Genomic DNA, 21523 nt, shown 5'->3' with positions numbered 1-21523 from the left:
TAATACCGGGGCAGAAACCTCGTGTTGTATTGTGGGAAGTGTGTGCCCCCAACAATCATGGCGGACGCCTTTGGAGACGGTTTGTTCAGCGTGTTTGACGAGGAACAACAAAGTACCACAAGCAAAAAAATACCTGCCTCACTGACTGCAGAAATTGGGTAAATTATTGTTGTTTTTTTCGTGTAGTAACGTTTTTTTGGGTTTTGAAATTTAAGAGGGAACCTGAACGTAGCATAACGTGTGTGCTCGTGCCTGACAGTTAACGTCAACTAACGTTAGCGAGATTAAGTAACCATTAACTCGTTTAGGAGACGTCAGTTGAAATGTCTAAAAGTGCAGATAAATGAATTTCAATGTGTTTTTATGTAATATATTAAATAGAAAAAAGTTTAAAGTAAACAAGTCAAATTTGAGCTAATCTCTACTGTGTGCATTCAGATACATCCGGCTAACAGCAGCTAACTCATGTGTCTGCTTGTGTTGTTTGTTTTTAAATAATTTTTCCAGTAAACCTATTGGTAAAAATGGCACCGAGGCTGGTCCATCTCCAAAAGCCAAGAGGGAGGCAGATAGCGACGGTGGAGAAGAGGTGGTGTTCAGCAAGAAACCACGACACGAAGCTGTGTCTGCTAATGAACTCAAGTAAGTTGAAGCACATCTTCTCCAAATGAACCTTGAAACACTGTCTGGTAAACCCAAAACAAGGGAATTTAATCTTAAAAATACTGTAAAAATGTGTGCAGATATACACTTGTTATGAGTTTTATAAGACTTTTGCACCTTCATGTAAGCTTCAGAGAAGCTTTTAAATGCTATTTTGGACAAAATGACTGTATGGTCCCATCCACCTTCATTTATATGATGTTTTAATAACAGTAGTCTGTTGTTTTAAGACAGACTTGAAAAATGATGAACCTGTCTTGTAATATTGTGCAGGTCTGTGCAGAGTGTTTAGGTGCTGTCATAACTACTGTCAGTTCAAGTACACTCAATCATAGTGGAAAGTAGCTAAATAAGTGCATTTACTTAAGTATTGTACTGTACATAAGTACAATTTTGGCTTACTTTTACTTCAATATTTCAATTCATGCTACTTTATACTTATAAGATATTCCTTTATTAGTCCCACAATGGGGAAATTTGCATTGTCACAGCAGCAGTGGAGCAAAATAGAACATAAGAGCAGCAATAAGAAAAGAATAAAGATCAATAAATAATAAGTACAAAAACAATAAGAACAATAATAGTAAAAATATGTAATAAAGATAATTGTGACATTAATTACAAGAGTAAAATTAGTATTGAGTAGTAATATACCAGAGGTTATATTCTTATTGCACAGATTAAAGTGCCCTATTTCAGTGGGAAATATTGTATGTTTTACAATATTACTAGTGCTTTGATTGCTAGTTACAGGTTTTACATGCAAAATGACTTATTAACAAATTATATTCTATTCTGTTTATGATATTGCTATAATTGTTGTTACCTTATCAATCTTTATTTGTATAGCGCCAAATCACAACAAAGTCATCTCAAGGCACTTTACACATTGAGCAGGTTCTAAACCGTACTCTTCAGGTTTTCATTGTAAAGAGGCCCAACATTCTCACATTAGCAAGCAATTGGCGACAGTGGCAAGAAAAACCTTTTAACAGGAATAAACCTCAGGCAGAACCAGGCTCAAAGTGGGCGGCCATCTGCCTCGACCGGTTGGGGTATATTATTATAGATGAAACGCCCAGCAGTATGTAAAGTAGCTAAATTTATTGTCCAACTTGAATGCTGCTTACACAAGGATGGATTTCTAATTATAATCCAATAGTATAACTCACTGAAACTGTACTATAATTACTGTACTATTACTTTGAATACTTTGATAAGTGTACATATTTGCAGATAATACTTTTTCTGAAGTGAAATTTTTAATACAAAACTTCTATTGCTACGTATTGCTACATATAATCAAGTAAAGGATCCAAGTACTCCCTCCACAACTGGAAAAAATACAGTCTAATACAACAGTCCTGATATAAATCCTATCTTCATAAATGTTACAAAACACAATATTCAGTATTAGTTGAAACTGTATCAAATAGTTGTTTATTCATCTGTCATTCAAATCAATGACATTGAGTGTTGTCTCTCACAGGTGCAATATTGGCTTGAGATTCTGTAGAAAATACCAAATATTTGAAATTTCTGTGTTTGATCTGTTCCAGTCTTGCAGAATTTATGCCCCAAGTGAAGGTGGAACAAGTTGAGACTGTTGAAGGATGCTCCCACGAGGTAAAGAAAGAAATATGACATAACATCTAAATTGACACATAGATTCACACAATTCACATAATTTGTGTACCAAACCAGTAAGTGACCTCTTGTGCCCTGTGTGTCATTACTCTGTTTCTTCACTAATTTATTCAAGTGTTTCCTTTAATTTGTCACGTGTCTATTTTCTCTGATTATGAATGTCAACCTTTTAATGTTTCAAAATGTGGTCTTCCCTAAACAGGTTGCTCTGCCTTCTAGTGATGAATACAAACCCCTGAAAGCACGAGTGGGAAAAGCAGCCAAGGTATGCTGAGCCTTTAGAGAACAGTATTTGTGTGTTATTAATCCTTTAAGACTGTGTATTGATAGTTAGATAGCAGAACTAGTATTATTCATGAAGGAATTTTCCTTTGTTTTCATAAATGTTGTTTGTCTTGCAGGAATATCCTTTTATTCTTGACCCTTTCCAGCGCGAGGCCATCTTATGTATTGACAACAACCAGTCCGTGCTTGTGTCTGCACACACATCTGCTGGCAAGACTGTCTGTGCTGAGTGAGTATCATTAATAAGCATGGCATCACACATTTCTGGTGTTATTTTTCCCTTTGGTTTTCTTTTGTGACAACTGTGTGTGAAAATGTTATTGCTTACTGTACTTTTGAATTTTGTGTAGAGTACTTTTGTTTTGTACACATGAGAGACCAAAGCAGTTAAATCCAGTCTACAGCAAATATTCTATTATGTGAATATAACTAATGAATTGCTAAATTTACTAGCTTGGACTATTTGCATTAGTGGATCTGCTGCTGTTGTGTCTGCATTGTTTTGCATTGAGTTTTGGTTGCAGCGAAGTTGTACTTTTTGCCAATGTTTTACTTATAAGTGACACTATCCTGCTTGTAATTACTGTTAGAAAGATCAAAGTACTTGACTGGTTTATCTCATGCAAGCATAAAACTATTGTGACTTTATTATAGTTATGGTTTTGGTCAACAGTTTGTGATTGTTTTGTTCCATGTATGTATTTCGGAGAGCTGTGCTCCCAGACAACTAGAGGTATCTAAAGCTAAATAAAAATGCAATCCATATTATCTATAAGGTGAAACATTGGATTAATTCTTTTTCTGACTTACTTTGTTTGATTTCATTAACTGTTGTAATGTCAGATTTGTGATCTAATCGGGTTTACTCTTTCCTTGTAGATATGCCATTGCTCTGGCCCTCAGAGAGAAGCAGAGAGTGATCTTTACCAGCCCCATCAAAGCCCTCTCCAACCAGAAGTACAGAGAGATGTACGAAGAGTTCCAGGATGTGGGACTGATGACTGGAGACGTCACCATCAACCCCACAGCCTCCTGTCTCGTCATGACAACAGAGGTGAGTCACAGTTGTTTCTGAAAAAGTGAACACCGTATTAGATATATCGATTGCCATGCAGCTGGGGAGTAGAGACAGAGCTGAGGGGTTGTTCTGACATGATGAACTGCTCTCCTCCTAGATCCTGAGGAGCATGCTGTACCGAGGCTCTGAGATTATGAGGGAAGTGGCTTGGGTCGTCTTTGATGAGATCCATTATATGAGAGATTCAGGTGCGTGAAGAACGCAAACAACACAAACACACTATTGATCATCCCATGCCCAACTGCTGTTTGTAGGATAGTTAGTGACATCTCCTTTTATTTTCTGTGTATTTCAGAGCGTGGTGTGGTTTGGGAGGAGACCATCATTCTTCTTCCTGACAATGTGCATTACGTCTTCCTGTCGGCCACCATCCCCAATGCCAGACAATTTGCAGAGTGGATTTGCCACCTACACAAGCAGGTGGGCCTTCTTTTGTAGTATGAGTGTTATTGATCTATATTATAATCGTAAGAGTTAAGTAACTTTCTCCCTGCTCTTGTATGTAAAGTGAGAGGGCTGTCTGTGTCTGTGGCTGTCTGGTCACATCAGGGGATTGTGATAACATGTCGTTGTGTTTTATTGTCCTTTTTATTTTGCATGATTAATGAAATGTTACTGTCTCATGTCTCCTGTAGCCATGCCATGTAGTCTACACAGACTACCGTCCAACTCCACTGCAACACTACATCTTCCCTGCAGGGGGCGATGGACTCCACCTGGTGGTTGATGAGAATGTAAGGACACCAATAGACTGTACTTGCAGGGGTCTGTCAGAGTTATAGGAGAGAGTTTGATAGTAAAAATTAGAAACTGATTACATGTGTGGTCGAATATCAACTTAATATAACACAGTCCCTGTCTTCTTATTTTGGATACACCCATTGCTATCAGTCTTAATGTGATGTACAGTACATGATACATAACATCTGTGTATGTGTGTTGTGCATTTCTTCAGGGAGACTTCAGAGAGGACAATTTCAATACAGCTATGCAGGTGCTGCGAGACGCCGGGGATTCTGGGAGCAGCAGTGGAGGCGGCAAATGGGACCCTAGAGGACGAAAAGGAGGAACTAGAGGTGAGCGTGTCACTTTGTTTTAAATTCATTCATATACATCAGGATTTGTGTTTGTGTACTCAGACGCACATGTGGTGGTCTCTTTAGGTCCATCCAGTGTGTTCAAGATAGTGAAGATGATCATGGAGAGGAACTTCCAGCCTGTCATCATTTTCAGCTTCAGCAAGAAAGAGTGCGAGGCCTACGCTCTGCAGGTGGCTAAACTGGACTTCAATGGGGGTATGTTCTATGTTTGCAGCTGTAGTTTTATCACATTTGTATGTAGTTATTTTTCATACTTCACTCAACAGAATTATGCAACATGAGGCAATTCAGCAAAGAGAATAATTAAAAGCAGTCAAGCACGACTGACATTGTGTGCACTTTACAATACTGTTGCAAGCACTTGTTCAGCTTGAGCAGGTACACACAATAGTAATGGTGGCTTTGTGAGATGCATGCAAAGTGAAAGGATCACTGCAGACACTTGAAACAGTAGATCGATGGCAGGTGATGTGTTCTGGACATGAGGTTGCTAATCCATTTTCCTTTTGGTGTGAAAACCCTTTCATGTCAAATTGTGTGTAAAACAGATTCAACATGATATATAGATCATTGATTTTTGTGTTTACAAAGCGTAAAATTCTGGTGATTATTTGGCTATGATGAGGATTAAAATGTTTTCCAGATGTGACAATCCAGAGTTGTGCTGGCAACTTTGATTTATAGCCATCTTATTGTGAGCTTCATAATCTCATGATATTTTCCATTCTGGAAAGATGGTTATTCCAACTGTGTAAAATCCTTCCTGCTTATTCAGGCCAGCTATCAGTGATCAAATGTCATAATCACATAATCTAAGTTTTATCAGCTAAAAGTAAACTACTTAATTATTAGCTGTATTTTCACCGAATGTGTTGCCTATCAGGTTTAAAGTTCACTCTATTAGCGTACTGAGAAGTGAGGATATTCTTGGAATTGGTGAGCAGATTCTTACAGAAATTCCAAAATAAACACATTTCTGTGAAAAATTGCAGAGAGTTGGGGAGGGAGTTGAAATTAGGCAAGCGAAACTCCTCACCAAAATGCTGAACTGTTGGCAAGCAACGATGAATGAATCCTCCCGACTGAGTGAAACCATGAATATGGCTTATCGTGCGTACACAGCTGGTCCTGCTGTTTGGTCCAGTGGATAAGTGAAGTTGCTTCATGAGGACAAATCTCTGCATGATGGGAGATAATCCAGCAAATTGGGTTTGGATCACATCCACCAACTTCAGGCTTTTTTTTTTTAATGAAATAAAACATGAAGTCTTACTTCGGGAAACATTTTCCTCCCTGATCTCGGTTTGTTTACCCTGCAGACACTCTCATAAAGAGGTTTGTTTTGATATTGAACTCGTCCAACACTGAAGCCTTTTGTCTGTCAACACTGTCAATTTCTTCATCAATATTGCAAAAAAAAAACCCAAAACAGGAAGATCAATTCTGCCAAAGATAATCTCTCATTCCCAACACTGTTTCATGTGTTTTGAGAATTTTCTGGAACAAATTAGATTTTCCTATCAACATGAGACAGATGGTATCCACAACATTCAAATCATTTCATTTGATTAAAGACATTTTCAGTTAATTGAAAATTTGTACAAAAATTATTCCAGTGACATTTTTATTAGTAGTTTAAACAAATCTGAAGCTTTCATGACTAAAATGACAGCTGAGATAATTGATTTGAATCTGCCATGGTTCAACACTAAAGTGCAGCACGAGCTTCAGTTGTGAAATCCTCTCTGTTACTCTTTGCACTGTATAAAAAGCTTAACACTCTTTTTTGACTCCGCTTCACCTACCAAGACATGTCTGTCATTAACAAACTCACAGGGTCCAATTCTCTCTTTTCTCTCTAGTAAACACTTGAAGGCAGATTGTGTTTTTTGGCAGGTTGTCGGTAGTGCAGAGTTCCTCTGTTTTTGTGTGTGCGTGTGTGTGCGTGTGTGTGTGTGCGTGCGTGTGTATGTGTGTGTGGGTTGGGATATGATGAGGAGAGGGAGCAACGTGGCTCTTCTGGTTTCTCTCTTACCAGCCTCTGTCCACCCCCTCCCTCCCTCCCTCCATCTCTCCCACTACTCCATTCCCTCACTTCTACCTTCCTGAGTTTGTGCCTTCTTTCCATCCTTATCTTTTTCTCAGTCTCTCTTATTTTTTGGTTCACTAAAGAAATCACACACACCCCCCTCCCTTCTCTCCCTGCTTTGTGCTGTGACACACAATTTCTGGGCAGTGTTAGTGGACTGGCAGAGCTGTGTTGGAGTCAGGGGACCGGCTGGTGCTGACTCACAAATCAACTGACCGAGTTCAGAACTGCAATGACCAAAAGATACATTTTTAAAAAGTATAAACTAGTACATGCAAAGACTAAAAGGTGGACAGTGTTGTGTTGTTATACTGCTGCATTATAGATGTTTTTTATCCACTAATGGCAGAGGTAGATCAAGTCTGGATATTCCTGATCTCAAGCATGGGATGATTTTTACATGACATTTTTTGACCCCACCCTCCCCCTAAGAAGTCCACCATTAGGTCAAAATTTCCACATGACCAACACTGAAGTCTTTGACAAAGTATCTGAGAAATTACTAAACAAGTTTCCATGAAGTTTGCTGTGGATATTCATGGTCCTCTGAAGATGAATCGTAATGTCTTAGGCGACCATCTGATCTTGCTGCCATCATCAGGCAAGGCAGCTTTATATAGCACAATTCATACCCAGGGGCAACTCAATATGCTTTACATAAAAACAAACATTTAACAGTAACGATAGGAAGCATAAAGATAAATAAATAAAACCAAATTATAAAAGTTGGAAACATTAAAACATGCAATTTAAAAAAAAAAAGAAAGTAAAACAAAGTAAAGAAAAATAGAAATAGACAAAGAAAATAAAAAGCTCGACTATCAGGACAAATCCTCCAGTTGTACTTAAGAAAAGCTAATGGGCAGGTTGTCATATAATTAACTGAGAACTAGGGCTGTGCGATATAGATAAAATAAAATATCACAATATTTTTGACCAAATACTTGAAATCGGTATCACAACAATATTGTAGGAATGACTATTTGTGCTTTCACAAAATAATTACACAATGAGATTCTTGATAAATAATCATCAGTAATTTGGATATAATGACCAAGTGGGTCAAAGACAAATAATAGAACAGCTAAAACAGTCTGGTAAGTTCATAAAATTACATCATTTTATTGTAATGCAGCCTTTAAAACCAGGAAAAACATTTTTGCCGTATCATGATATTAAATTCTAAGACGATATCTAGTCTCATATCACGATATTGATATAAAATCAATATATTTCCCAGCGCTACTGAGAACATTCTTGCTCCTAAGTGCGAATGGTTTGTATTTCAGAGACTCTCTTGGGTCATTTCTGGAGCTCCGTTCTTTGGACAAACTTATGAATTTTTGACCCATTACTGGCAAAGCTCTATATATGTTAGTGTGCTTTCATAGTCCAGGATGTAATGACCTTTTCAGCCACTAGGGGCCACAAATGGAGCTTTAGTCTTGATTAGTACATTTGCCACAACTTAAGTATTACATTTATTGGAAATCTTAAAAATCTGTTCTGTGTGAGTAAATTTTTGCATGCATGATATGAAATTGATGTTATGGATTTGAGCCATGGAGTTAGCTTGGACTTGGGATGTATTTTATATTGGCCTGAAAATGCATGCGTGTTTGTCCGTGGTAATGCTTTGTTATTAAAGTATAATACAAGGTCCCACTGACGCTAAAGTCATTTGTTATTAAAGAATACATGCTGGGCCTCAGACTTTGTGGAACTCCAAGACTCTGACTAATCCGGGCACAAGAGACCGGACAGTTTCCGAGAATGGTCTCATGAATAAAATCAGACCTGTGACTAAGTTTCCACACGGCCAGAGATGGACAGAGATAGTTAACCGGCAACAAAACAATGTAATTCAATTACTACAATAAGACAATAGTTGTTGGCAATGGCACAGTTCAATTCACAAACATTTTCCAGACAATGTTTTGGCAATAAAATCTCACTTCAGTCAGAGTGATTTAAATTTATGAATTAAAACAAAAACTGTCAATTGAACAATATGAATATTTGTAAATATTTTTGACAAGAAACACAATCAGATCTGCAACAGCGTTAGCACAGACTTGAAGCAAATAAGCAGCATCATTTGTTCAGTCCCTGGGTGGTAAAAGTTTTCCTGTAAGCCATTTCCTAAAAAAGAAAAAACTCTCTTACTGGTGTCCTGGATTAACCACACATTCTGAGAAACATTATTATATTTGAAACATTGTTGAGTTGTTAGGACATGCAGGTTCAAGATGTGAGAAATGACTTTGTGCTGATTTTCACAACACTTTCTAAACAGCTATAAGAAGTTGTTGTTAAGAATGACCGGATTTGTTTATTCCAGATGATGAGAAACGCCTGGTGGAGGAAGTGTTCAACAACGCTGTGGACTGTCTGTCCGACGAAGACAAGAAGCTTCCCCAGGTGAGGAGAGCTGAACTCTCACACTCTTGCTTCCTCACAACTGGTGTGATATTTTGACAACCATTCAAGATGTTCTTACTCCTGTGTTTGAACCCACGGCTGCCAAATTGTAATAGTGAGAGGGGACAAAAAAACAGCCTCACTATATCCTTCACAATCACTTTCTATTAACTGAAGACAGTTAAGCAGCTGTGATGTAAATAGCAACACACATAATGTCAACACGGCCTGAAACACTGAGCCCCTGTTGTTCTACCCCGCTGTGTTGAGTCACACTATGAAAACCAGCCATGTTGAGGTAATAGTAGTTAGTGGGTAGACCGCTACAGCACGAGTAACAGCAAAGCCAACCATAGATCACACTTTTCCACTATGAGGGTCAGATACTTTTCCATTTTCTGCCTCTGTGGTGTTTCAGCTGTGAATTTATAAACTGGCGAGCTTACACTGTCACTAAACCTTCGTAAACAAATACTACAAATAGTAATCTGTTAACAACACTCTTTGTATTCCTCAGGTGGAGCATGTGCTGCCGCTGTTGAAGAGGGGGATAGGAATCCATCATGGAGGCCTACTGCCCATCCTGAAAGAGACTATAGAGATCCTTTTCTCTGAGGGTTTGCTCAAGGTGCGACTCTCTTTGCATCGAGATGCTCATCAGAACACACCAAATCTAATCTGACTTATTCCACTCTGCAGAGTTACTGCAATGGCTTAATTTTTAAATGATGTTCAAGAAATGTTGTCACATAGTGACAATATAAATAAACCAGAAAATCTCCTGTAAATACATGATGTATTTTACAAGAGAGACCTGGACAAAATGGCAGTGCATAATAGCTTAGTTACATAAAAACACATACATTTACAACAATGAAATCTAACAGAACAAAAGATAAAAGGGACCATTGAAAATTGATTGGTTCTGTCCAGGCAGTTTCTGCTGAAATGCACGAGAATAATCAGAGGTACCTTGTAATGTTTTTGATCACTCTCTGCGCTATGGAGCAGTTTTTATGAGCATGTCCCTGATTACTTTAATATCTCTTGCACACACATGGAAGTGCCCTGATACTCAATGTACTTTTTCAGTGCCAATTTCAGGCCAGTCCACTGATCAGTAGTTGAGGTCAGTAAGAAAGAAAACTGCTAGCAAGCAAACACCTTTTAACAATGCAGTATCTAAATACTTTTTTTTTTTTTCATTGCCTTCTCAGATGTTTTATGAAGAACAAAATACATTAAACTTATTTATTAGCACTCCAAGACAAACAAAATGCATTTTGGCATTTGTTTAGACCAACAGTTACAGTGTCATAAGGTTGAAATGAATTTGTCTTAACCCTGCCTTTTTATTCTCATCCCAGGCTCTGTTTGCCACAGAGACATTCGCCATGGGCATCAACATGCCTGCTCGCACTGTGCTCTTCACGAGTGCCCGCAAGTTTGATGGCAAGAATCACCGCTTTGTAAGAACACACACACACACACACACACACACACACACACACACACATACATACACACACATACAACATTGTCATGTTTGCCAGTCCGGCCATGGGTCCATCTTACAGCATGTGGGTCCGTTCGTGTCCTCTGCGCCAGTTTTCAAGATGGTAGCTGCGTCAGAAACCTTGACAAATTACAGCTAAACAGTACACTTAAATATGTTTCTGAATACATTTGAGGCAAGAAATAGGCCTAATTCTATTGTTTGATCTGAGTTTCGTGAGTTGCCTTTTTTTCATCCAACTTTGAGTAAACTAAACGCACATTTCTTTTGGTCTGAGATGCTAGTGCTATAGTGCGACATCTAGTGGCTGAATGTTGTGTATTGCAACTTTAATATCCAGCAGAGGAGAAATTCTGTCAGTAGCAGCACTGGATTGGTTCCCTTCTCCTACATTACATGCAAATCCAAATGTTATGTTTTGGAACTGCAATTCTGACAGCGGTGGCTGTTGACACACTTAAGTAGGGAGCTGAACCCAAAATCATGTCGTTTATGTAAACTAGGCAGATTCCTTTGGAAAATTTTCCTGCCCTATGAGGGAATGCTACAAAGCCCATAAACATCCAGTAATAGAGCCACATGAAGCTAATCATCCTGTTACTGTACCTTCACTAAATTAATTAACAGTGCTATCTCTTTAAAAGAACAACGCTGCCCTGTGTGCACTGTGGTTGTCACACTGTGTTTTGCTCTGAGGCCTTTATAAGGTCTTAAAGTGCTGCAGCTCACATCGCCACATAAACAGCCACGTATTGTTTATAAGAGCTGGGGGCTGTGCGTGGTGCTGCTTCACTTAGAAGCTCCCTTCATCTTCACTTCATACACATGGATTTTCAGCTCGCTTGCTCTCTCCCTCTCACACACGCACACACACACACGCACACACACAAAGGCTTTAAGAGAATACGAAAGGGAAGAAAACTGCCCTCCAAGAGGTTCATCAGGAACATCTGGTGCCTTTGATAGTGCCAAAGCTCCACGCAGGCACTCACACACTTAAATACACACAACTTTCATTCCTGAAACACACTGTGTTTCAAATCAAGTCCTGATCTCATGGCATGCCTGAAATGAAGATCAGATCATTTCGACACACAAATCTTATCTGCTTTTTTTTTTTTTTTTTTAATTTTGCGTTTTGCATTTTTATTACTCAAAGACCAGTAGATAACAAGCTTAATCACAGACATGTGCAGTACAGAGAATATTCCTCAGAGACTTGTGAAAAGCTGGTTGTCTCTTCCTCTTGAGATGGTTACATCATCTAGAATTCTGTTACAAATTCAATACTTGCTGAGCACTGATTGTAGAAATACTTCAAATATGTTCTCTAACATTTATTCTGACTACTCTGCCTGCCTTCTTTTCTAAGTAGTAGAATTTGCCATTTCTTTTTCAGTATTTGTCACAACAAGAAGTAAACCAAATGTTACAGCTGTATAAAGCAGTCACTAACACATTTCTTTGTTCTTAATGTGATGTGTGTTTTGACATGATCTAGATAACTTCAGGTGAGTACATCCAGATGTCTGGGCGTGCTGGGAGGAGAGGAATGGACGATAGGGGAATCGTTATCTTCATGGTGGACGAAAAGATGAGTCCAGCTGTGGGCAAACAGCTACTCAAGGTACCGTGAATACAGGAGTTATGAAGCTTTTTACTTTGCCAAATACAGCTACTAGTCTTCCATCACATCTATACAGACCTCTTCAGTTCTTATCAATGAAACATATTTCATTGCTGCCTTGCTGAGAATCTCTTTGAACGATTGACTAAAAATCGTCAGAAGTGACTTCTAAGTAGCTCTCTGTATGGATCGTCAGGCCATCAAAGCCTGTTTGTTGTTAAATTGTGGCCAGAGACTCTTGTGTCTTTGATTTGACACATTTATAACTGCTATAAATATGTGGCTGCATAACTTTTGAAGGAGGTTTTGTTAATGTAAAACTGTTTGTTGGCACTGTTGCGGCGCTTAACTCCTAGAGCGTCTTGGATAAAGATGTCAAACACATATCTGTGGTTCTGGAGGTTCAGAGGTTGTGATTACAAAATCTCATTAAGTCTTTTATTTCTTGGAAGTGACTTCAGACTGAATTCATTATATATTTATTTTTTGGCATCCTTGTAAAATATTAGTAATGCTTTAAAAAACACACACATTAATCATCAATTATGTTTCTTTTTAATGACTTTGTTTTGTTGTTGTTTGTTTTTTGTTGTGCAGGGCTCAGCAGACCCTTTGAACAGTGCTTTCCACCTGACCTACAACATGGTGCTCAACCTGCTGCGTGTGGAGGAAATCAACCCAGAGTACATGCTGGAAAAGTCTTTCTACCAGTTCCAACATTACAGGGCTTTGCCTGGTGTCGTAGAGAGTAAGTGTGTTTTTCCCCATATGTAATAGTTCACACTCCAGTGCTGGATGAGATAATAACATACACATACATGCATACTTGATTAGCGTACATTGTAGGCTATTGAAGATAAATCATGTTAAACAGAAAAACCAATGCCAATTTTGTTGCCCAATTCTAGGTTGCATTTTAATCATATTGTTGATTTTCTGTGCAGAAATTAAGAAGCTGGAGGAGCAGTACCACACCATTGAGATTCCTAATGAAGAAGGCGTGGTCACTTACTTTAAAATCAGACAGCAGCTGGCCAAACTGGGCAAAGAGATACAAGAGTTTGTCCATAAACCCAAATACTGCTTGCCCTTCCTGCAGCCTGGGCGACTTGTCAAGGTAGGGCTTCACCCACAGTTATACTCTAAGGACAATATTTATACATTTTTACAATTTTTTCATGTCTCTTTGTTGTTATTGCACAGGTAAAAAGTGAAGATGCTGACTTTGGCTGGGGAGTTGTTGTAAACTTTTGCAAGAAGTCTAATGTGAAGGTAAGTCGGAGTCACATTGTCACATGTATGTAAAGCCATTTTCATGTGACTGTGACCAACATCCATTTCCTTTTTTAGACCAGCACAGATTTAGAGCCACTGTACGTGGTGGAGGTCTTGGTCCACTGTAGTAAAGAGAGTGTGAAAGATGCAGCGACTGAGGCTGCTAAACCCGCTGCTCCGGGAGAGACTGGAGAGATGCAGGTATGTGAAAGTGCAGATTACAAACACAAATATGACCTTGTGTCTGTTGTCAGGGGGACAGTGATTTATTTATTTATTTTATTTTTTTGTCCAGGTGGTCCCAGTGATGCTCCATCTCCTGACTTCGATCAGCTCAGTTCGTCTTTACATCCCCAAAGACCTGAGGCCCTATGACAACAGACAGCTCATGCTCAAGTCTATACAGGTACAAAACTCAGCCATCTTGAAATGGGGAATGTTGAACCTAGTGCAGATAAACAATCAGATTCAAAACCTCCTGTATATCATTTTAATTTCTTTTCTTTCCCTCCAACCGTTTTGTCATGCCTCAGGAGGTGCAGAAGCGTTTCCCAGATGGCGTTCCACTGCTCGACCCTGTAGATGACATGGGCATCAAAGACCCTGCACTGAAGAAAGTTATTCAGAAGGTGGAGGCCTTTGAGCACCGCATGTACTCCCATCCACTGCATAGTGACCCCAATTTGGAATCGGTCTATTCTCTCTGTGAGAAGAAAGCTCTGGTGAGAAACCACATATTTGTATTTTAGGTTGTGTCAGACCATATGAAACATTGCTAAATGTCAAGCCACGGAACTACAGAGTAGAGATGCTTTTGTTACTATTAACTGCTTTTATCTTTCCTATACATCAGTTCCCTTTTTGAAAGCTACAAATCACTGACCTTCAATTGTCTTTACCTGATTGGCTGTGGCTTAATATACTCGTACAGACAAAGACAGGAAGAAAGCAGTCATGTTGTTCCTACAGGGCCTCACGCTCTATTATACTGTAGGTCAGATAACCAAAAGCCTCTTGATCAGATCACACGGAGCCAGGCAGAAAAAAATCATGAATAAGGACTCATTATACGATTATTTATTTTCTTTACCAGGTATCTGTATCATCTTTTGGCATTTTATTGCAAGGCAGCAGCACAATTGCACTGCAGTTACCGAGAAACAAAGGTTTCATAGTTTGACCTTATTTAACACAACCCACTTGTTTTCAACAAGTGGTATCAATGACCTTAATAATGACCCAACAGGGTTTAAATACCTAGAACTCACCACCAGTCAGTTAGAACTGATTAAGCGTTGGATGAGAGGCCAAATGTCCTCAAGTATCTTCAGCCAAGTCCAGTTACCCTCGATTCAACACTTGTCTGGATTCACAGTGTCAGTCTTGCTCTGTGTGCCTGTGTAACTGCATAAGCAAAGTCATTAAATGCTCCACGCTGGCCAATATGGTCTCATCAGTACACTCTTAATGGAGCAAGCCTTTTTCAGCAGGCCTGCTACACATATGTCCTGAAAAATGCATCTGCTGATTTGCAGATTCATGAATGAAAAGAAGTAAAACGTAAAAATATCAGTACTTTTTTTTTTTTTTAAGCAATAAAAATGGCTCAAGATCACATTTAGCAAAAGCACTGAAAGTAAAGAGAGTAAACAGGGTGAAATAAATGCACAGCTTAACTGGGAGCAGTACAGAATAAAAGGAGAAAGTAAGAAAATAAATTGAATACAGTCATCCAACAGTCAAGTGTATTTCCTGTTAAAACTCAGAACAGTCCCACACAAATCCCACACAAATAGTCATATTTGAATTCAAAATAAGTACATAGCTTTGGTTCAGCCCAGATCTAATTTGCCCAGTTGTGTTTAGCTTTGTGAAGCACATTTTTCCTTTTTAAAGATACAATATTAATCTTCCCCCACTGACTGAATGGCACACACTCACACTGAATCACACCAAGTTCTCACACCTTATCTCCTCTTATCAATATCAAACGGCACGGTCATGAACTTCACTTATAATAAAATATAATAAATTACACACACACCTCTAACGTCTATGTGTTATACAGAAAAATTCTGTCAGACTGTTAAGTTCAGTAAAACATAACCTACTATTGGTGCAGTTAAAATTACATTGTGATGGGGAAGAAACACAAACCAGATCATGTTTGACAATTTAGATAAACATTTACATCTGTTTGTGGTCGTGTGTGTGTGTGTGTGTGTTTTAAATGATAGGGTATACCATACAGTCTAAACTGGATTACTTTCTGTTTGACTGGCAAAGTAAGAGCTTTAAGATTAACCTGCTCTTCTATTAACATCTCTCCAATCCTTCAGTTAATCCTTGTCTTGTTTCTACAGCTGACTTCCACTTCTCCTTTTTATAATACTCAAAGTACTTTATTTGTTTAGCAAAGCAGGTAGCACATTAAGTCACAGCTCACAAAAACACACCATTGGCTGCTAAAGTCTACACTATGGTGATGCAATGTAGACTAAAGTTCGAACAGCATTAATTGGAACACTTTTTTTATGGTTTCTGTGCTATTGGATGTTTTTTAAGCATTCACTTCTTAGAATACAAGTCTAAACTTTGTGATAGTGATTCTCAGTATCTCTCATGCAGCCACTTGTTGGGGGGGAAAAATACACAGCTCTTTTTTTGCTTCAGTAAAAACGGTGCTGTTGCAATCTCTCTTTGTGCCTGTGGCTCTGAGGTGTGTTGTAACGATCAGGGGTAAAGGCTGAGGTCAATAACGGGCCTCGTTAAGGACAGATAAGCAGGCAGATTAACAACCGTTGGCAGTCAACCACAAATATTCTACTTCATCACTGTGACAGTGTTTGAGACTAGCTCATGTGAGTGTAACACAGCTGGTTGTTTTCACAGTGCATTTAGTAGTTAAAAAGGCCTTTTCTTCTTCTTGAGCCTCTCCAGGACACCCAGGATTGAAATAAATTATAATATTTGTGCTTTTAGATTGCTGCAGATGTTCGAACAGCCAAGCGAGAGCTGAAGAAAGCTCGGACCGTCCTGCAGATGGACAAGCTGAAGTGCAGGAAAAGAGTTCTGCGGCGTCTCGGCTTCGCCAGTCCCTCCGACGTCATCGAGATGAAAGGCAGGGTCGCCTGTGAAATCAGCAGGTAGGGAGGGTCGGAGCACACACCCAGCAACTTACTGACAACTGACACTAGTTTAAGGCTATAAGAGAAAGTATTGATGTAGCAAATTGCGTACGATTATTTAATAAATGTCTATTCTTTCTTTCCAGTGCCGATGAGCTCCTGTTGACCGAGATGGTGTTCAATGGCCTCTTCAACGATCTGACGGTTGAACAAGCCACCGCCCTGCTGTCCTGCTTCGTCTTTCAGGAAAACGTACGAATAAATTCACGCTCGCGCACACAAACGCACATAATTCCTCTAATTCTCTGCGTAAACAAATATAAAGTCTTTCCCTCCCCATTAAGATAAGCAGTTGATTCTCATTCCCACACATCTGAGCTTTAATTGCATTCTTGGCCTCTCCCCCGTGCGCTGCAACCAAAACAGAAACCTGAGGCTGACATGTGTTTGTCTTTGCCTAATGAAGCAATCCAGTGTCAGATGGTTCGACAAACCTTTTCTTTGGCTCCACATCGGCTCATCCTCTGAACTTAACACATTTGTATCCAAACTGAAACTTGGCTGCCATTGTATTCGTCTTCCTCTCTTCTGTGTCTCACTCAAATGAGAGGGAATCGGAGAGGGAATGATGACAAGTGGCTGTCGTGTCCGCATACCAATATAGGACCTACGTGTGTGTGCACAGCTGTTGCCTGTCATTAAAGAGCACCTGCTGCTAACTCACTCATTCAATCTGTATGTTTCTGAACCACCCCCCATTCTGACATGAGAAAGAATTTGTAGATTCTTTCCAGCAACATCCATATCCTAAGCATTTTCTACTGCCACAGCTTTGAGTTATATTAGAATGGGCTTTACTGGCCAAGCATGTGAACACTTACAAGGAACTTGACTCTTGTTTTTTGTTTCTCTCAATAAACTCACACACTCATAGACACAGCGGAATAAGAAAACAAAAGTTGAAGATAGGCGAAAGACAATAAATAACAAGCTAGACAACAACAAAAAGAATAGTTTCCCAAATACACTTGACTAAGGAGATCTGCTTACCACTGCAGCTGGGAAAACGATCCTGTGATGAGTGAAGAGCCAGGAATGAATTATTCACTGGAATCATACATGTCAACATAGTGATAACTTCCTTTTCACCACAAAATACACTTGATCCATTTTAATCCCTTTATTAAATTCCTCCAAAGTCTTCACACAAATATTATGACTAGACAGACACCGACGTAAAATGCAGTTTGACTCACAAGGCGATATTTCTTGTTTCTGGCTTTCAAAACCTGTCAAATACTGAGGTTAGCACCAAATACCTAATCAGAATATTAGTATGGTTGAAATAAAATATAAAAAAAATAAATAAAAAAGCTTGTGATTATACAGCATTTCATAGTTTACAATTGTGATATTCGTTAAATGGAAAAAGTAGAAACATCAAAGTACCAGCACAAATATTTCAAACAATACCCAGAGATGTGTAATGTCAAGGTAGTCACTACCATGCGATGGTTAACTGTAGACTCGTTTAAAAAAAAAAATACTGCTGAAGTGTATCTAACAGGTAAATATGAGACTGGTATTGAAAGAGAATTAGACAATTTAAAATAACTAATTAGAATTAAAACATTTCCCAAAAGATGAAACTATTCCTTTAAGAGTAGTTGTAACAAAAGGTAACAGGCAGTCAGGTGTTGTTAAATCATATTGAAGTAATAAAATGAATAGTTGTTTAGTTACCAAAGAAGAGCAGGATGGAATGTTTGAATGTCAGAAAGCAGTAGCCTCATTCCTGAGTTATAGCATTAAATATATTCTGTTATGTTAGGGAGGAGATTTGATCCGTTTCTTCACAAACGTGCCCGTAGCTTATAGTTACAACCTATTTTCCTTCAGGGCTCGGAATATTATTTACAGAACAAATGTTTGAAATTTGCTATGACAACGATTAACGCTGTCATTTTGCCTTCCAGGCCAGTGAGATGCCAAAACTGACTGAACAACTCGCTGCACCCTTGAGACAAATGCAGGTGAGACAATACGGAACAATCCTAATTTGTATCTGCAGTTGTTTGAATTTGGTGGAAATATGAATACGGTTGTTTTTGTGTTCAGGAGTGTGCCAAGCGTATCGCGAAGGTGTCTGCAGACGCCAAGCTGGAGGTGGACGAGGAGACATATCTAAACCAGTTTAAGCCTCACCTGATGGATGTGGTGTACGCCTGGGCTAATGGAGCCACATTTGCTCAGATCTGCAAGATGACTGACGTCTTTGAAGGTGAGCCACTGACATGAATACGGGACGGGACGTATTATGCACATTTCCAGGTCTATTTTTATAGTCTGGATATCTTTGCATGATTTACACTTTAGTTATACTGACCCTTCATGCAGCCCCTCTGTTCAGCCATTAAAAGTCTCTTTGAAGACCCCCTTTAATGAGCCCACTCTGTTCTGATTGGTTAGCTTATGGAAGCTGCCCTTCAACCGACCTCCTGCAGCTCTGGCTACATTAACAAACAGAAGGAGCCACATTTCTTTTTTTTTTTCTCATTCTTTATTCGAAATCAAAACTTTTCATATACAGCCATACAATATCAAGCCCAAATCTGATCCGAAATACGAGAGTGGACAATGTGAACAACTCTTGAAACAATCTTGTTGCAGAATGAACGGCTGTTTCTAATGTACAAACACTGATGCCATCACAATGAAGAAGTAGGGGTGGCATTCTTCCAACGCTCACCTCAAGTTTTGTTATGCTTTAACAAAGACATCCAACATCATAACAGTATAAAAGTAACATGAAATCACAAAAAAGCATGATAAAACTGAACCAGTGTTTTTTCTTTTGCATCTTCCTCATTACCTTCTTCTGTTACATCATAACTGCATTACTGGGCATTACATCTATTTAGGTTTTCACAATAAGTCCATGACTTGGCTGAAAATGTGTGGCAAGCCTAAACAAAAATTCACCTCTTTACTTCCCCTACTGTTAAAAATCCATTTCACCTTTGATTTCTTGGATCAAACACGGTCAGCTGCCACTATGAGGCTGAGAGAGGCTGCCTGATTGATTTATTGTTAGAAGCCAGTTCTATCATTCCCCTCATACTTTCTGTCTCTGACTGCCAACGACGACCTCAGCTGTGAAATGTTGGACGTCAGCATAGTAAGGAAGTAACGCAGAGTTAAGACACCAAGGCAGTATTAGATGTGGTTTTGTGTGTGTTGGAAAACGGGAAAGAATTAAGAGATTTCTGAAGAAATTGTGTGTGTGTTTTGACATCTTATGTTTTCTTGTATTTCCATTCAATTGGATACTTGGCTATGAATTAAATGCTTTATTTTACAGATTTGTAATTTGTTCATATTTTAATAGAAAGTTTCCTGTAGAGAGAATATAATTTCTTACTAATTAAGAAAAAAAAGTAAATGTGCTTCCTTGATGACAAATTTCCATTTCTTCATCCTCAGCTGACCTGCTGTGCACAGACCAAAATACTCTGTTACCTTAGCAATTAATTGGCAGTTTATCAATTGAACTCTGTCTCTATTTTGCTTATAATTACTTCCAAACTACACAGTCATTTCCTGGAAACGTTTTGGAAATTGTTGAGAAATTGTGAAAATTCCCGATCCATAAAATAGAGTTTAAACAGATCCAGTAAGTTGTTGTTTTTTTTATTTTTATTTTTTTTAAAAGATGATTGAAGAGAATAATAAATGAGCTGTTACATTCTGCAGCAACACTATTGATGATACTGACGTCAATCCAAGGCTTCAAACTTAAAACATCCCCCAAGATCTCTGTGTCCTCCCATTGCACTTTGAACTATGTATGAATTCATTTTAGACTGTGGTGGTAAAATCAGCTGTTATTGTTCAATGTTAAACACACTGAACACTGTGTGGCTTTGTCTCCGCAGGGAGCATCATCCGCTGCATGCGCCGTCTGGAGGAGGTACTGAGACAAATGTGCTCTGCAGCCAAGGCCATAGGCAATACTGAACTGGAGAACAAGTTTGCTGAAGGTAGGAAACCTTGTAGTGCTGTTATAAATGCACTTCTGACACAAATCTGTGCTCCACAACTTTAAAGACACAATCCACCCATCTTATTAAACATAATCATCATCCCAAAGGTTGTAAGTGCATTTTTCCTTACTGACTGGATGACATACTAATGAAACAGCTGTTTACATCTCTGTAAACTTCAATTAATTCAGTTTCATTTGTCTCTCTGCAGGAATAACGAAGATCAAGAGAGACATCGTCTTTGCTGCCAGTCTCTACCTATAATGATCATACATCTGTGCAACATGGTGGGCCGTTGCTACCGCAGGATTCATTTAGTTTGACCTTTTTGTTTATGATTAACCTGCTACAGATCTCTAACCCTCTGGTCTATATGTTTGAGTCACGTTGGTCACACTGGTTAAATAGTGTGCTGCCAATTCGCAGAATTATTTGTCTTTGTAGGTCGGTTAAAACTTTCTCAATGGAAAGATTATTTATTCATCCCTCAGATCATTTTTCTGAGCAGTTTTTTTTTTTATCACACCTTACCTGGACTCTAACGTTGAGATCTTTTATTGATGGAGAGATCCTGGATTTACTGCTGCCACGAGGGTTGGATTGCCCGCCTTATGCTGTTTGACGTCAGAGCCAGTTTAATTTTATAACTGA

At 38.8% G+C, this 21523-nt stretch overlaps 1 protein-coding gene across 1 annotated transcript; it reads left to right on the top strand.

Annotated features, from left to right (window-relative positions):
* The first annotated feature begins 47 nt into the window (after positions 1–47).
* On the top strand, positions 48–21473 carry mtrex (Mtr4 exosome RNA helicase). The gene is made up of 27 exons (XM_053340158.1): positions 48–158; positions 508–642; positions 2223–2289; positions 2513–2575; positions 2712–2824; positions 3475–3649; positions 3771–3861; positions 3969–4093; positions 4309–4407; positions 4629–4749; positions 4837–4968; positions 9204–9283; positions 9801–9911; positions 10651–10752; positions 12301–12426; positions 13024–13174; positions 13371–13543; positions 13630–13698; positions 13777–13902; positions 13997–14107; positions 14235–14423; positions 16684–16847; positions 16976–17081; positions 18806–18862; positions 18948–19110; positions 20765–20869; positions 21084–21473. The coding sequence occupies exons 1-27, from the start codon at positions 58–60 to the stop codon at positions 21134–21136; spliced, it is 3108 nt and encodes a 1035-aa protein (XP_053196133.1). The 5' UTR covers positions 48–57; the 3' UTR covers positions 21137–21473.
* Positions 21474–21523: the final 50 nt, after the last annotated feature.

The sequence above is a fragment of the Scomber japonicus genome, chromosome 19, assembly GCF_027409825.1.
Source record: "Scomber japonicus isolate fScoJap1 chromosome 19, fScoJap1.pri, whole genome shotgun sequence".
In the NCBI taxonomy this organism is placed as follows: domain Eukaryota; kingdom Metazoa; phylum Chordata; class Actinopteri; order Scombriformes; family Scombridae; genus Scomber; species Scomber japonicus.
This window is presented reverse-complemented; position numbering and strand designations above follow the sequence as displayed.

Coding starts and splice junctions, on each gene's coding strand:
- mtrex (XM_053340158.1), top strand. CDS start 58: ATGGCGGACGCCTTTGGAGACGGTTTGTTCAGCGTGTTTGACGAGGAA. Junction 9,284..9,800: donor AAGACAAGAAGCTTCCCCAG/GTGAGGAGAGCT, acceptor TGTATTCCTCAG/GTGGAGCATGTGCTGCCGCT. Junction 17,082..18,805: donor GCTTCGTCTTTCAGGAAAAC/GTACGAATAAAT, acceptor TTTGCCTTCCAG/GCCAGTGAGATGCCAAAACT.